General features: G+C 38.2%; 1 protein-coding gene across 8 annotated transcripts in view; it reads right to left on the bottom strand.

Moving 5' to 3' along the window:
* BTBD8 (BTB domain containing 8) overlaps positions 1 to 18,093 on the bottom strand; it is an 89,947-nt gene that overhangs the window by 14,518 nt on the left and 57,336 nt on the right. For 7 of the 8 annotated variants that reach the window (XM_043877303.1, XM_043877302.1, XM_043877306.1 and 4 more), the window contains 3 exons: positions 13,107 to 13,195; positions 12,549 to 12,651; positions 611 to 793 (listed from right to left, as the gene is read on the bottom strand). In XM_043877303.1, coding sequence (XP_043733238.1) covers positions 611 to 793; positions 12,549 to 12,651; positions 13,107 to 13,195 — 375 coding nt within the window. Of the gene's footprint in view, positions 1 to 610; positions 794 to 12,548; positions 12,652 to 13,106; positions 13,196 to 18,093 lie in introns of those variants that run through there. The other variant, XM_043877310.1, reaches the window with a different exon arrangement.

An 18,093-nucleotide genomic window follows, 5' to 3' on the forward strand; every position in this document is an offset into this window, starting at 1 on the left:
TGTGTAAGAAACATGGAAGTCTGGCATAACATCTGGCCATTATCATAACTGGCTTTATGAATTCAATCAAAAATCATATTTCTTCTGTTAATATAATAATTATTATAATAATAAATATTATGCTAACCCCTTTCCTCTGTTTAAAATATCTGCGTGTGCACACACACACACTAAGAGCCAAAACAGTGCTAAGACAGAGCCTAGAAATGAGTAATAAAAGTCCTTTAGTAACAAAACTTAGAGAATGTGGGGCCCAGTAAGACAGAGAATTTTGCATGGACCATAATTGTATTACTGCTCCAAACAACATCTTTATGACTTCAATTTCTAAAGTAAGGCTTAGCTGACTGAGGACTGGAGTTGGCTAGAGTTACATTGTGCCTTGCCAGGGCACTCCAACCTGTCCCCTCCTCCCTTCATTATCTTATGTATGAGCCAAAAATCCTGTCCATCACTGCCCTAAATCCTAGGCAAACATGCCATCTGGTATGGAATTTACTTATGTCATACTAATTTAATCAAAAGGAACCTGCATTTGAAAACTCTTACATAATTATAATCAAAACACAAAGATGGGACTAAATATAGGATATAATTTTAGACACAGTACCTGTAAGAGAAGAGCAAAATTTTCACTTTGAATGATCTTGGAGAAATTTTCTATAATAAATGCAATACATTCTTCTTGGAGCTGAGATGCCATGATCAATGCTGACTCTGTCCACTTCACTCTGGGTAAACTGACGATTAGCCTGTCACTTTCCATCAGAAGAAAAGCAGCATTCTTATCATTCTTATAATTTTGAAAATATTGGGGGAAAAAGTTAGATTACTGCTCATAAAAAAAACTTTCCAAGCAAATTAAATACTTTTGTTTTCTTGTGATACTTCCTGTAAAAATCCCAAATTCCAGATAGCTAATATCTTTGTCATTAGCTTTATATATTTATTCATTTATTCAAAATTATCCTAAAGGGCAAACTTTGAGCTGGAAACAAATCACCTTTAAAGCATAGTTAAACGAAACACGAGAGCAAAGTTACAAAATAACTACAAAGAAAAGCCTGACTTCCCTGAGATTTTTCACTACTGAATTAATTTCTGTGCTTACAGATATTCACAGCTGCATGGAGATACACTGACACAGTATTATTTCTTTTCTGACTATAAAATACATATTCTTTATTATAAATTTAGAAAGGGTAAAAATTACTTCTAAACCCAAGTGACTTGCTCCTTCCTCTCTAATTAGGTAAGATTCTTCTTTGTACATTTTATTTATTTAATAATGATTCATTTTTACACCATAGGAAAGAATATTATGAATACTTATCTCTATGAAAAAATGGAATGACACTTCACAAATACCATGTGCTCCAAGGAAAAGGAAAAAATGGCAACTTATAAATTACTATATTTTATTCATGTTTCATTTTTAATTCTTAAACAATCCTTAGGACATACCTATTTACTGAATAAATAGTTATCTGATCAATTGTAGTAGACTGAAAAACATGGCCACAAATTCTTTGTAGCTCAGTTCTTCAAGAGGTGGACTTGACTCCTCATCCCTTGATTCTGAACTAGCTAGTTTACTTGCTGGCACAAACAAAGATATTGTGCAAGTTTCAGAGCCTAGACCTCAAATATCCTTGCAGCCTGTATCTTTACCCTCTTGGTTCTGGGACCACAAAGCCAAAAAGAAGCCCAGTAAGAAAGACCAAGGGTGCAGGAGGCCCAGCCTCCAACTTGGCCATCAGCTGAAAGCTGCCTCAGGACTAAACTCTGGCAAGATACGCAAAAAAAATCACCCAGTTGACTCACAGAGAATTCAGTTCAGTTCAGTTCAGTTCAGTTCATTCAGTCGTGTCCAACTCTTTGCGACCCCATGAACCACAGCATGCCAGGCCTCCCTGTCCATCACCAACCCCCGGAGTTCACAAAACTCATGTACATTCAGTTGGTGATGCCATCCAACCATCTCATCCTCTGTCATCCCCTTCTCCTGCCTTCAATCTTTCCCAACATCAGGGTCTTTTCAAATGAGTCAGCTCTTTGCATCAGGTGGCCAAAGTACTGAAGTCTCAGCTTCAACATCAGTCCTTTCAATGAACACCCAGGACTGATCTCCTTTAGGATGGACTGGTTGGATCTCCTTGCAGTCCAAGGGACTCTCAAGAGTCTTCTCCAACACCACAGTTCAAAAGCATCAATTCTTTGGCGCTCAGCTTTCTTAATAGTCCAACTCTCATATTCATACATGACCACTGGAAAAACCATAGCCTTGACTAGACAGACCTTTGTTGGCAAAGTAAAGTCTCTGCTTTTTAATATGCTATCTAGGTTGGTCATAACTTTCCTTCCAAGGAGTAAACGTTTTTTAATTTCACGGCTGCAGTCACTATCTGCAGTGATTTTGGAGCCCCCCAAAATAAAGTCAGCCACTGTTTCTACTGTTTCCCCATCTATTTGCCATGAAGTGATGGGACCAGATGCCATGATCTTAGTTTTCTAAATGTCGAGTTTTAAGCCAATTTTTTCACTCTCCTCTTTCACTTTCACCAAGAGGCCTTTTAATTCCTCTTCGCTTTCTGTCGTAAGGGTGATGTCTTCTTCGTATCTGAGGTTATTGATATTTCTCCCGGCAATCTTGATTCCAGCTTGTGCTTCTTCCAGCTCAGCATTTCTCATGATGTACTCTGTATATAAGTTAAATAAGCAGGGTGACAATATATACCCTTTTCTTATTTGGAACCAGTCTGTTGTTCCATGTCCAATTCTAACTGTTGCTTCCTGACCTGCATAATAGGTTTCTCAAGAGGAGAATACATTTTATCAATAGTTTAAAGCCACTTAGTTTTGGGGTGATTTGCTACATAGCAATAAATAACTAGAAAACCTGGAAAATTTCCCCGGTCTCTTCACCTATATCAGATTCCTTTTATACATGTCATCAGAGAACCTGTCCCTTCTCTTTAGAGCATTGACTTTATTTGTAATTTTTCAATGATGAAATACCTATTTGATTAATACTCATCTCTCTCACCAGGCTGTATGTTTACCGAATGTGAAACCATGTTCGTTTTGGCTCATCATTGTATCCACAGGGCCTAGTATAGAACAGGGTCATAGCAGACACTCAAATGTCTATTGATCTCTAAGCACATCAGAGACTTAGAATCTGTAAGTGAATTCTTAAGATAAATTAAGTTAAAGCTCTGAACATCAAAACTTTAAAAATTTCACCCATTTAGCAAGAATTCTTTCAAAACATATATTTCCCCTACTTTATTTGAGTAAAAAAAAATTGTAATATGCTATAATTCAAGTCTTTAAAAATTTACGTATTTATTATAATTTACTGTTATCCTTTCCTCCTCTGGTGACTTCCTGAGTAATTGTGCAATTACTAAGAGTTTTAGGCAATAAACCAAATTTGTTCTACTATAGGGACTGTTCTAGTATTAGAGACAAGTATAGATAATTCAAATAAACTTGGCAGGTATCTATGAAATGCTTACTATATTCATAATATTATGTGCTCTGACAGTAATCCTTTTAAAAAATATAGATGTATAGTTGTCATAATTAAGTTTGAAATTTATTGGAAAACTAAAATATGGACATAAATGATAACAGATGGTATGTCATCTTATTCCATACTGATCTGAATATATAATAACATTAAATGTTAAGAGTAGCTTGAAGTTCAAAGAAGGGAGGAAATGTAATATACTTCTAGAGCAAACATAAGATTTTAAATTCAATAGTTACCACATGGTTCAAACTTCAACAATATATACAAGGCATTACTAAGAAGTCTCCCACCCCTTCCTGTCCTGAGCCACCTATTTTCCCTTGTCCCAATCACTATTATTTATTTTCTGTATTTTTCCAGAGTTACCTTATGTATAACAAATAAGAAAGGTAATTTTCCCCTCATTTTGCTCAAATGGAGGCATTAATATGCACAGTACTCTGTACTTGCTTTTATACTGAGCGCATACCTTGAATATTTTTGTTATCAGAATATAAAGAGCCTTATTATTATTTCAACATCTACAGAACAGTCCCTAATACGGATATAAGATACAACCAGTCCTCTACTTGTAGATATTTCTGTTGTTTTCAGTTTTTGCTATTACAATGTTGTAATGAAGAACCACGTAGATCACATTATTTCACATGAATGTGAGTATATCTATGGGATAAACTTAATATGCTGGGTCAATATTGCTGGATCAATACGTGTCCAACTCTTTGTGACCCCATGGACTGTAGCCTACCACGCTCCTCTGTCCATGGGATTTTCCAGGCAAGAGTACTGGAGTGGGTTGTCATTGCCTTCTCCAAGTCTTATCGAGGAACTGCCTAATAACTGAGCCTAAGGAAGAGGCTTGGAAGCCAGTGATCCCAAGAGAGTGAAATAGGGATGGAGAGAGAGTCAGTGGAAGGGTATGTTTCCTAGCTCCTTGCTAACAAAAGTGTGATCCACAATACCCATCACCTGAAGCTTGTTAGAAATGCAGAATCTCAGGCTCCACCCCCGACTTACTGATTTAGAATCTACATTTGACCAAGACTCTGAAGTAGTTTTTTTTGGCCATGTCATGCTGTGTACAGGATCTCAGCTCCCCAACCAGGGATTCAACCCTGTGCTCCTTGCAGTGGAAGCATGGACCGCCAAGGAATTCCTGATCCTGTTTGTATAGAAAGTTTGAGAAGCAATGATATATAGCAATTGTTGCAGGCAACAGGGGATCAGTCTTGCTGGGTATCCCCTGAAGAGCTACAGATAATACAATTTGAATTATTCACCTGATCCAAGGGCTAGATCAGGGATATACTTAATCACTGGTTCCCGTCTCCTGTTGGTCAAGGTTTGTGCCCTGGGATATTCCCTTTCACTTCCAGGTTTGCGTAACTGTGGGTGCCCAGGGTGGAGCAGCAGTGAAGCCTCAGAACAGAAAGTGAGGAGTGTGTGTGAGGTGGACGAGGACAGTGCCGTCAGGTTACACCCGCGTGCAGCTGCATGCCGCAGCAATGGCTGGAGTCAAGAGGACATGAGGCGGGGCACCAGAAGGGTATAAAACATTGCTAGCACATATTCAACAGAGTGCTGTTTTCCAAACTGTAGTTTTCTCCCCTAGCAACCTAGAGCAATGTATTTAGTGGCTTACAGTCAGCATTAGAAAACAAGAAAGAGAAAGGAGAAAAATATAAAATATCAGAACATCATATTTAATATGGTATGTACTCACTTTTGAAACTTGTTTCAGTTCTACATGTGTGAGTGTACTGGGTTATAATATAAAAAGAACTTGCTCTGGGTCAGTCAAAAAAGTTTGAAAAACACAGCATAAGTTGTACTAATATATTCCCTTCCCAGGAATGGAGTACTTCTTTCCTACATCCTTGTTAAAATAGTACAAATTTCCTTTTTTTTGTCCCCTACTAAAATGTATTGATAGAGAATGGTCTGACACTGTAATTTTTTAAAAAAAATTTATTTATTTGGTTGCACTGGGTCTTAGTTGCAGCATGTGGGATCTAGTTCCCTGACCAGTGATTGAACCTGGGTCCCCTGCATTGGGAGCATGGAGTCATAGCCACTGGACCACCAGGGAAGTCGAGACACTGTAATTTTAATGTCCATTTCTCTTAAATGAAGCTGAGGACTGTTCATCAAATAACAGGCATTTGTATTTGTTTTGTGAATTACCTAATCTTATCCTACATTTAGCTATTTTAAAAAAATTGACCAGTAGGAACTCTCTGTAAAAGAAAAATTAGAGTAAGAGTATGATATAAACTGTCTTTTGCCTTTTGATTTTGTAGAGGATGAGATGGTTGGATGGCATCACCGACTCAATGGACATGAGTTTGAGTAAACTCCGGGAGTTGGTGATGGACAGGGAGGCCTGGCAAGCTGCAGTCCATGGGGTCGCAAAGAGTCGGACACGACTAAGCGACTGAACTGAACTGATGATAATTTTTACTATATAGAAATTTTGCATTTTTATGGAACTAAATTATTTTATGACTTCTAAATTTTGTATCCTCACTGCCCTGATGAGGTTGTAAACTAATTCTTCCAGGGCTTACTGTAGTATTTTAATGGCCTCATCTTTACTTTCAAATCTTTGATCCATTTGTCATGTATACCGGCATGCCAAGATGTGATGTATAGATCCAGCTTTTTTGCAGCAAACTTCCTGATTGTTGTCCTAACATCATATACTGAATAAACACTATGACTCATACTATTTAATTCTTTTGATACTGTGTCAATTAAATAGCCTTCAGTTATCTTTTGGTCTTAGGACTAACAGCATTTTATATATATATGTGTGTGTGTATACACACACACACACACACAACCACAACTTCAGTTTTACCCCAGTAACTATTTTTGTTTCAATTTTTCTATATTTAAGAATGATTCATAATTTGCTTTTTTTAAAAAAGGCTTAAACAAAACATTTGAAACTGAAAATTTAATCATGCTTTGAAATAGCTCAAGTAATCAGAAGCCCTAACTAACACCTTTCTCTTTCTACTCATTTCTCTACCCTGCTGTCTCTTCTTCCCCAAAGCAATAGTTTGTACTTGGTAGGAGGGAGCAGCCACTTCTTACTGAACTGCAGCAGAGTGACCAAGAAGTCCCTCATATTAAAATTTAAAAAAAATTCTCCATAAATAGTCCAGTGCAGCACTTTCTTACCTCCACTGGTATAGGACAGTGTTGGGCATATTACTGATAGAGTAATGTCCCTGCCATTGAACTGCATTAGAGTCAAAGAAAAGAAAACCGCTGTTAACCTTTCATTTTTTTGGATAACATATTTTAAATTTTAATTTGAAAAAATTAAAAACATTCTATTTTTATTTAAAAAAGCAAATATATTTTATCTACATAATAATATATGAAGAATACATTAAGGTTTGAATATCCACAAAGAAAGACAAAATTTTACATTTTCATTGTAATCACCATGATGTCAAAAGGCTTTTAATCATATGGAATGTTTAGTTGTTCTGATGCTCATTTTTATATGTCTTAAAAGGAAAAATCAAGGATTTACAAAGCTTACAAGAAACTGATTAGAGCTATAAAACCAACATAAAATATTGTAAGAGAGGGAGAGGCATAGTATGAAGAGCTTATTCTTCAAATATACTTACCACTTGTTTAAAAAAAAAACTTCTTGAGACAGTCAGTTAAGATCCCTCCCAATCTGGCCTTAGTCTCTCCCCAGACTCATCTTCTCTCATTATTTCAGTTACAACAGAATATTGGCACTGCTTGGTCTCTAGGGCCCTGCTCACATTTTAAAATTCTGTCAGGAATGCCCTAACATACTTTTTAATTTTGAAATTGTCCTCTCTCTTCAGGTTCATCTCATGTTACTTCTATCCTCCTAATCAGAATCAATTGTTTTTTACTTCTGTGATTCCATGTATATACCTGAATTATAAATTATACTTATTCATTTATTTACCAATCAACATATACCAAGTACCTACAATGTGCTAGGCATTGCCCTAAGGCTGGAGCTACAAAGGTAAATTAGACTCACATGGAACTTAATGTTCATATTCATCATAGTCTAACTTGTACTTTGCATTGTTATTTAAGTGACTATTCTTCCAGAGATTCGTGAGTTCCTTGAAGTCAGGGCCCACACTTCCAAAAAAAGCTTCTTTGCCCATGTTGAACATCTACTATATTACCTTTAGAATGGCAGCAATTGGTTTTAATATCTAGCTTTGTCATTTAACGACACTGTGAATGTGAATAAAGCATTTACCTTTCTGATTCGTTTTTTCATATATAAAATGGAGGTAATAGTACCCATGTTATACATAATTTCAAAAAATAAAAAGTAAACTTTGAACCATAGAGGTCCTTTAAAAATCCACTAAATAATAATAATAGTTGCAATAGTAATAAATGACATTTTCACTTGTATTGAACTGAATTACAACTGGGCCATTTATTTGCCTTCATGAATACAGATTAACTATTCAATGACTTAAAAAACTAATGCAAAATCAGTCTGTTCAATTCAGTCGCTCAGTTGTGTCACTCTTTGCCGCCCCATGGACTGCAGCATGACAGGCTTCCCTGTCCATCACCAACCCCTACAGCTTGCTCAAACTCATGTCCATTGAGTTGGTGATGCCATCCAACCACCTCATCCTCTGTCATCCCCTTCTCCTCCTGTCTTCAATCTTTCCCAGCATCAGAGTCTTTTCCAGTGAGTCAGTTCTTTGCATCAGGTGGCCAAAGTACTGGAGCTTTAGCTTCAGCATCAGTCCTTCCAATGAATATTCAGGATTGATTTCCTTTAGGATGGACTGGTTGGATCTCCTTGCAGTCCAACGGACCCTCAAGAGTCTTCTCCAACACCACCATTCAAAAGCATCAATTCTTTGGTGCTCAGCCTTCTTTATAGTCCAACTCTCACATCCATGCATGACTACTGGAAAAACCATAGCTTTGACTAGATGGATCTTTGTTGGCAAAGTAATGTCTCTGCTTTTTAATATTCTGTCTACCTAGGTCATAGCTTTTCTTCAAGGAGCAAGCATCTTTTAATTTCGTGGCTGCAGTCACCATCTGCAGTGATTTTGGAGTCCCAAAATAAAGTCTGTCACTGTTTCCATTGTTTCACCGTCTATTTGCCATGAAGTGATGGGACCAGATGCCATGACCTTAGGTTTTTGAATGTTGAGCTGTAAGCCAGATTTTTCACTCTCCTCTTTCACTTTCATCAAGAGGCTCTTTAGTTCTTCACTGTCTGCCATAAGGGTGGTGTCATCTGCATATCTGAGGTTATTGATATTTCTCCCGGCAATCTTGACTCCAGCTTGTGTTTTATTTCCAGCCCAGCATTTTGCATTTTAACTCTGCATAGAAGTTAAATAAGCAGGGTGACAATATATAGCCATGACATACTCCTTTCCCAATTTAGAACCAGTCTATGCTTTCATGTCCAGTTGCTTCTTGACCTGCATACAGATTTCTCAGGAGGCAGGTCAGGTGGTCTGGTATTCCCATCCCTTTCAGAATTTTCCACAGTTTGTTGTGACCCACAAGACTTTGGCATAGTCAATAAAGCAGAAGTAGATGTTTTTCTGGAACTCTCTTACATTTTCAATGATCCAAAGGATGTTCGCAATTTGATCTCTGGTTCCTCTGGCTTTTCTAAATCCAGCTTGAACATCTGGAAGTTCACAGTTTCATGGACTGTTGAAGCCTGGCTTGGAGAATTTTGAGCATTACTTTGCTAGCAAGTGAGATGAGTACAACTGTGTAGTAGTTTGAACATTCTTTGGCATTGCCTTTCTTTGAGATTGGAATGAAAACTGACCTTTTCCAGTCCTGTGGCCACTGCTGAGTTTTCCAAATTTGCTGGCATATTGAGTGCAGCACTTTTACAGCATCATCTTTTAGGATTTGAAATAGCTCAAAAATAGTTCTTGTTTTTTTTAAAACAACATGGCGGAGCAGGAGGACATGCACTCATCTTCTGCGAGAACTCCAAAATTACACCTCGCTGCTGAACAATCATCAATAGGAGAATGTTGGATCCCACCAAAAGAAGATACCACATGTCCAAGGGCAAAGGAGAAGGCCCAGCAAGACGGTAGGAGGGGTGAAATCGTGTTTAGAATCAAACCCCATACCCACCAGAGACGCTCGGAGGGCTCAAACAAAACCCTGTGTGTACCAGGACCCAGAGACCCCACAAAAACTGAGCCAGAGCTGCCTTTGAGTGTCTGAATGTCTTCTGTGGGGGTACGGGTCAGCAGTGGCCTGCCGCAGGGGCAGGGGCTCTGGGGGCAGCAGACCTGGATCACACAGCATGTGGCAAAAGCCCTCTTGGAGGAGGTTGCCATTAACCCCACCACAGAGCTGCTGAGCAGAAGACCCACAAACTGCAGAATAATTATACTAAATAATGCAAAACAGTAAGTAACAAAAACTAAAATGTCCTTCATCACCATAAAAACAGATTTAGATTTATTTTTTACAGTGGTATCTCACCAGCTGATGGCCTAAACTTATTTCCCTAGTGAGATCTAGATATCATCTTCTATGTAACCCAGTATGACATACTGTTCATGGTTCAACAGAGAAACAGAACCACTAGGAGGTATATATATATTTATATATATAAAGTATTATTAAAGGGATTTGACCATATGCTATTATGGGAGCTGGCTGAGCAATCTTTGTATATGGTGGTGTGGTTTGAAGTCCACAGGGAAAGCAGTTGAGAAGGGATGATGGAGGGGTAAGGACAAGCTAACACCGAAGAGCAAGCTATAACCCACATGGATGGGCTCATTTCAGGTCTCACTGCCTCCAACCTGGATGCAATGAGTGTCCTTCAGGAGATGCTAGAGCCCTTCATCACAGAGCAAAACATGTCCCTGGCCCAGGGGTAAGAGAAAGCAAAGAGAATAGGGAGCAAAGTGAAGCAGTGCAAAGAAGGCAATTCTGGGAAGCACAGTTCATCCTAACCAAGCTGACATACTGCAGAGACACCACAGTCCATCCCTTGTTAAATAGGCACCCACACAATTTCTTTAAATCATAGTTAACTCCTAAATGGAGACAAAAAGTCGTGCTAAAGACTGACAAATACAACTATACAACAAATATGCTAACCCTTTCCCTAAAATAGGATACAAAGTCTCTTGTTCTGTCTTTGGGTGATGTTCACATTCTTCAAACTGATCCAAACTCCCCCTTGGTATCCTGAGATACCAAGATATATAAAATTAACAATTATCAACATGTCTTATATTAAATGGTAGGGAAATGAGACAGTGGGGAAAAAAATACTTGGTTAATATATACAAAAACATTCATATAAAAAGGGGAAATGAGGATTTCCCTGGTGGTTAAAAATCCTCCTGCCAATGCAGGGGACATGAATTCAATCCCTGGTCTGGGAAGATTCCACATGCCTAGCAGCAATTGAGCCTGTGTGCCACAGCTACTGAGCCTGTGCTCCAGAGCCCATGAGCAGCAACCACTGAGCCCAAGAACTTAGAGCCCGTGCTCTGCGACAAGAGAAGCCATTGCAGTAGGAAGCCCAGGCACCACAACTAAAGAGCAGCCCCACTCACCGCAACTAGAGGAAGCCCACACGTAGCAATGGAGACCCAGCACAGCCAAAACAAGCGGGGGGAAGTGAATACGTTTATATCACAACTACTACAGTGCTCATGTCTGTACCTGGCCACGTGGTCACACCTAGTGTTTATAACTACCTTTTCCCACAACCAGTCCATGTTTCCTTTGCCTTCAACAAGTACCTATTTAAAGGTACTATGCTATTTATAGCTCTTTTATCTGGTAAGGTGGCCCAAGCTTTTATTCCTAAAGTGCTGTTTAAATTGGGGTTTTTAACGGATTTAATCACAGGACAGGGGAATACTGAATTCCAGATGTACTCTTCCTTACCCACATTATGGAGCATCAACCCAATTCTTCCCTAATAGGCTCAATCTAACAATAATTCCTCTTCTCTATCTGTTGATTTACAAAGTGGCCATAAGGAGGCAGTCCCAACTTCCACTTCAATGGTATCATGTGTGTCCTCAGGTAGAAGCATTCATTTCTTTGGAACTAAGACCTCTAGACCAGCAGATCCTAAAGTTTCAGAGATGGGAAGCAAAAATTTTGATAGTGGACCACTAGGAATAATTACATGGGAAGCCACTTTCACTTCCACACCTTGACTTCTGACTTATGAATCCTAGTTATGTCAAGAAATAGCACAATAAGTAAAAAACTGATTTAGAGCATATACAACCTCCTGGAGGACACTGCCCCAATCCTACGAGGCTCTGCCACCTAGCTGCACTGTAACCAAGTCTTCAAAAGGCCATTCTTCCATTTTCTCAAGCCAGCTGCTTCAGGGTGACAGGGCGATGGTGGGACAGGTGAAACTAGTAAACACGGGCCCACTGCTGTATTTCATTTGCTGTGAAGTGAGCTCTTTAGTCAGAAGTGATGCTGTGTACAATAGTATGGTGGTGAAAAAGGCAATAAGTCCATGCAGGGCAGTTTTACTAGAAACACTGTGAGTAAGGAAGGCAAATCTATATCCAGAGAAAATGTCCATTACACTAAGAACAAGGCACTGCCTTTTCCATGATGAAGGAACGTGATCCAATGCAGTTAATGGTGCCACTGTTTCAGTCTTATACCCTAACCCACCTTAGTAAGTGGAGGTCCATACTACTGAGCCAAGGCCCCTGCCCTTTTTGTTCATCAACCAATATATACTTTCTAGTCATTGTGCTTCTCTGATTGAATTCTCCATTTGGTATGGAGGAACAGTCTTAAAGACAGGTTCTATGAATTGGTTCTGGGTTATCTGGAATTGGTTCTTTCATCTTGCTTTTGTAACACAATTTTACTTTTGTATTTAAAACACTGAGAAAGTATATAAAACTTTTATATACTTATATAAAACTGAGTAAACTTTTTGATGACAAACACAAAGTATTCAGGTTATACTTACTAAAGAATGAATCAACATATTAAAACAACTTTTCTGAATCTCAGGAGGTACATTTGCAAAGCTTCTCTCAGACCAAAACCTTGCAAAGTGCTTTACAATCCACCTATTGAAAATCAAAGAATCTCAAGTTAAAGAAATGAAAATATTTTTCATTATAATATTCAATAACATTTTGGTTATCAATGATATAAATAAATATGATATGATACGATATAAAATTTAAATATGTTTTAACTAACACTAACAGTTAATTTTGTGAGTGCTGTAATGGACTTAAGTATGTTTCCTTTTCTGTAAACACATATTTTAAGCCCACTTTGGGTTATGTGCATGGATTTTAACATAAGTAACCATGGTTCAGCTAAAAAAGTCGATCCCAAGCATCTTGAGTAATATCTAAGTCAATACTTCTTCTCAATTGTTGTAACTAGTACAGCATTAAGCTATTTACATTGTGCTCAAGAAAATATGCCAAGTTTAAAATTTCCCAGAAACTTAGGAGAATGGAAGAACAAAATCCCTAAATCAATAGTATCAGTACTATTTCAGATCACTTACTTCATGCAGTCAGCAAAAAGACTTTCCACTCCAACTGAATGAGCAATAATCAGGCATTCTAATATAGATGCCAATCTTCTGGAAACAGGCTAAAATTGACAGAAAACACTACAATTACTCTTTTTCAACTTATAAGGCTAAAAGTATTTGGTTCATAAAAATGATCTGATTTATATACCTAAACTACAGAATAAATATATGTAATACAAAAGTGTCTATTCTTTTAAAATCAAGTAGCACTGATAACCTTTAGTTTTTATAGCATTTGAGTTCTTTTAGCTGCCACAATGCAGTTTTTATTCTAATTTCTTTGAGCATAAATATTTTCTAGACTAAATGTGGTAGAATAATTCCTAGCACATCACACTTAAACAAAACCATACGGTCTAATCTGCTTCCTAAAGTAGAAATATAAGTACATGTGCAATGGGAGATCCTACACTGACCTCAGGCAAAATGACAGAATTTAATTAGATCGTGATTATATGAACATATTTTAAGAAGTACATATACAGAAGTAATGAACTAAAACAATAAATAAATAAAATGTAGATACAAGTATAGAAAAACTCACTGCTCTTGGTGTTAAACCTCAGTCAGTCAGTTTAGATCAGTTCAGTCGCTGAGTCATGTCCAGCTCTTTGTGAGCCCGTGGATTACAGCACGACAGGCCTCCCTGTCCATCACCAATTCCTGGAGCCTGCTCAAACACAAGTCCATTGAGTTGGTGCTGGCATCCAACCACCTCATCCTTGGTCGTACCCTTCTCCTCAGCCTTCAATCCTTCCCAGCATAAGGGTCTTTTCAAATGAGTCAGTTCTTCACATCAGGTGGCCAAAGTACTGGAGCTTCAGTTTCAGCATCGGTCCTTCCAAAGAATATTCAGGACTGATCTCCTTTAGGATGGACTGGTTGGATCTCCTTGCAAGTCCAAGGGACTCTCAAGAGTCTTCTCCAATACCACAGTTCAAAAGCATCAATTTTTCGGTGCTCAACTTTCTTTATAGTCCAACTCTCATATCTATACATGACTACTGAAAAAACCATAGCTTTGACTAGACGGATCTCTGCTGGCAAAGTAATGTCTCTGCTTTTTAATATGCTGTCTAGGTTGGTCCTAGCTTTTCTTCCAAGGAGCAAGCGTCTTTTAATTTCATGGCTGCAGTCATACCTGTAGTGATTTTGGAGCCCCCAAAAATAAAGTCTGTCACTGTTTCCATTGTTTCCCCATCTATTTGCCATGAAGTGATGGGACCAGATGCCATGCTTTTAGTTTTCTGCATGTTGAGCTTTAGGCCAGCTTTTTCACTCTCCTATTTCACTTTCATCAAGAGGCTCTTTAGTTCCTCTTCACTTTCTGCCATTAGGGTGGTGTCATCTGCATGTCTGAAGTTATTGATATTTCTCCTGGCAATCTTGATTCCAGCTTGTGTTTTATTTCCAGCCCAGCATTTTGCATTTTAACTCTGCATAGAAGTTAAATAAGCAGGGTGACAATATACAACCTTGATGTACTCCTTTCCCAATTTGGAACCAGTCTGTTGTTCCATATCCAGCTCTAACTGTTGCTTCTTGACCTGCACACAGATTTCTCAAGAGGCTGGTCAGGTGGTCTGGTATTCCCATCTCTTGAAGAATTTTCCAGTTGGTTGTGATCTACATAGTCAAAGGCTTTGGCATAGTCAATAGAGCAGAAGTAGATGTTTTTCAGGAACTCTCTTACTTTTTCAATGATCCAACGGATGTTCACAATTTGATCTCTGGTTCCTCTGCCTTTTCTAAATCCAGCTTGAACATCTGGAAGTTGACAGTTCACACACTGTTGAAGCCTGGCTTGGAGAATTTTGAGCATTCCTTTGCTAGCATGTGAGATGAGTGCAACTGTCTGGTAGTTTGAACATTCTTTGGTATTGCCTTTCTTTGGGATTAGAATGAAAATTGACCTTTTCCAGTCCTTTGGCCACTGCTGAGTTTCCAAATTTGCTGGCATATTGAGTGCAGTACTTTACAGCATCATCTTTTAGGATTTGAAATAGTTCAACTGGAATTCCATCACTCCCACTAGCTTTGTTCGTAGTGATGCTTCCTAAGGCCCACTTGACTTCACATTCCTGGATATCCGGCTCTAGGTGAGTGATCATACCATTGTGGTTATCTGGGTCATGAAGATCTTTTTTGTATAGTTCTTCTGTGTATTCTTGCTACCTCTCCTTAATATCTTCTGCTTCTGCTGGGTCTGTATCGTTTCTGTCCTTTATTGTGACCATCTTTTTATGAAATGTTCACTTGGTATCTCTAATTTTCTTGAAGAGATCTCTAGTCTTTCCCATCCTATTGTTTTCCTCTATTTCTTTACAATGATCACTGAGGAAGGCTTTCTTATCTTTCCTTGCTCTTCTTTGGAACTCTGCATTCAAATGGGTATATATTTCCCTTTCTCCTTTGCCTTTGCCTTCTCTTCTTTTCACAGCTATTTGTAAGGCCTCCTCAGACAACCATTTTGCCTTTTTGCATTTCTTTTTCTTGGGGATGGTCTTGGTCACTGCCTCCTGTACAATGTCACAAACCTCCGGCCATATTCTTCAGGCATTCTGTCTATCAGATCTAATCCCTTGCATCTATTTGTCACTTCCACTGTATAATTGTAAGGGATTTGATTTAAGTTACAGTTGAGTGGTAAGCCTCAATATGTGCTACATATTGCCTGTGCCATGTATTTTCAGGTTTTGGACTATGTTCCTAAGCACATCTATTGCCCTATTGGGGTGTATACAATTCAGTTTCTCTTTGTACACATTCACTAGTTGTGATCTGAATTTATACACTTAATAAAGACCAGCAATCAGCCAATTTGTATATATAGTCTCTAAATATGTACTTCTGAAGATACTGTGCACTCAGAGAAGGGCAAAAGCTTCTTCAGAAATGCCTCCACCATCAGTTCAGTTCCAACTCTTTGCAACCCTATGGATTGCAGCTTTCCTGTCCATCACCAACTCCTGGAGCTTGCTCAATCTCATGTCCATTAAGTTGGTGATGCCATCCAACCATCTCATCTTCTGTCGTCCCCTTCTCCTCCTGCCTTCAATCTTTCCCAGCATCAGGGTCTTTTCCAAAGAGTAAGTTCTTTGCATCCGGTGGCCAAAGTATTGGAGCTTCAGCTTCAGCATCAATCCTTCCAATGAATATTCAGGACTGATCTCCTTTAGGATGGACTGGTTGGATCTCCTTACAGTCCAAGGGACTCTTCAAGGGTCTTCTCCAACACCACCATTCAAAAATATCAATTCTTTGACGCTCAGCTTTGTGTATGGTCCAGCTCTGACACCCATACATGATTACTGGAAAAACCATAGCTTTGACTAGATGGACCTCTGTTGGCAAAGTAATGTCTCTGCTTTTTAATATGCTGTCTAGGTTGGTCATAGCTTTTCTTCCAAGGAGCAAGCGTCTTTTAATTTCATGGCTGTAGTCACCATCTGCAGTGATTCTGGAGCCCCCCAAAATAAAGTCTGTCACTGTTTCCATTGTTTCCCTTTCTATTTGCCATGAAGTGATGGGACCAGATGCCATGATCTTAGTTTTTTTAATGTTGAGATTTAAGCCAGCTTTTTCACTCTCCTCTTTCACTTTCATCAAGAGGCTTCTCAGTTCCTCTTTGCTTTCTGCCATAAGGGTGGTGTCATCTGCATATCTGAGGTTACTGATATTTATCCCAGCAATCTTGATTCCAGCTTGTGCTTCATCCAGGCCAGCATTTCACATGATGTACTCTGCATATAAGTTAAATAAGCAGTGTGACAACATACACCCTGATGTACTCCTTTCCCGATTTGGAACCAGTCTGTTTTTCATGTCCAGTTCTAACTGTTGCTTCTTAACCTGTGTACAGATTTCTCAGGAGACAGGTCAGGTGGTCTGGTATTCCCATCTCTTGAAGAATTTTCCACAGTCTGTTGTGATCCACACAGTCAAAAGCTTTGGTGTAGTCAATAAAGCAGAAGTAGATGTTTTTCTGGAACTCTCTTGCTTTTTCTATGATCCAACAGATGTTGGATTTCCATAAAATTCCATAATTTCCATAATATTCCATACAAAATATTAAACTGCAAAATAATTTGCTGCTTATATGCAATGGATGGCAAATCAGCTTGTGCACCAAAATTAGCCCATCACTCTTTTTGTGAATAAAGTTTTATTGGAACACTGCTATGCTGTTCCATTTATATACGGTCCATATCTGCTTTTGGTCTACAACAGAAAGCCGAGTAGCTGTGATGGAGGCTGTATGGCCCATAAACCCTAGAATACTAATTATCTAGCCTTTTATAGTAAAAGTTTACTAATCCCTGGCTTAAAGGGATAACTTTAGCTTTCTAAGAATTTTACTTATATGGAAATGCTGATTTCCTAAGTGTTTTTGTAATAGGATGATGGACCTTTTAGTCATTTTCCAAATCTGCTTATAAAATTTGGGAAGACATCTATTTAAATCATAACCTAAAATATATTTTTAAATCAGTGGCAAAAAGCATGTAATGTAAAACCTGCTATAATCATATAAATGAAGTTCTAAAATTTACTTGAATAAAGGCAAGACTGTGACGTTAATGAAATGACTGAAGCTAGCTTGATGAGTTCTGGGGCCAGTTCACCACATTTTACCCCAACATATGTTACTGTGGGATGAGCTACTATAGATTTACCATATTTAAGTCACTGGCAAGAAACTGTATAATTGAGATCTAGAAGTTAAAAATTGTATATTCAAAAGTATATTTATTAAAATATATATTGTCAAGGTAGTAAAGCAAACAATTTCAAGATCAGATCAATAAAAAGTTTGCTCTTAAATATCTGTTACCACAGTAATATAGACTATAGTAAAATAGAATAAAAAGGTTTTCAACAAAACACACCATATTGATAATTCAGAAGAATTTCACCTTCTATTCTTTTAAGAGTCTCATGCTCTACCGACTGAGCT

This window comes from Cervus elaphus, chromosome 20 (assembly GCF_910594005.1).
Source record: "Cervus elaphus chromosome 20, mCerEla1.1, whole genome shotgun sequence".
In the NCBI taxonomy this organism is placed as follows: domain Eukaryota; kingdom Metazoa; phylum Chordata; class Mammalia; order Artiodactyla; family Cervidae; genus Cervus; species Cervus elaphus.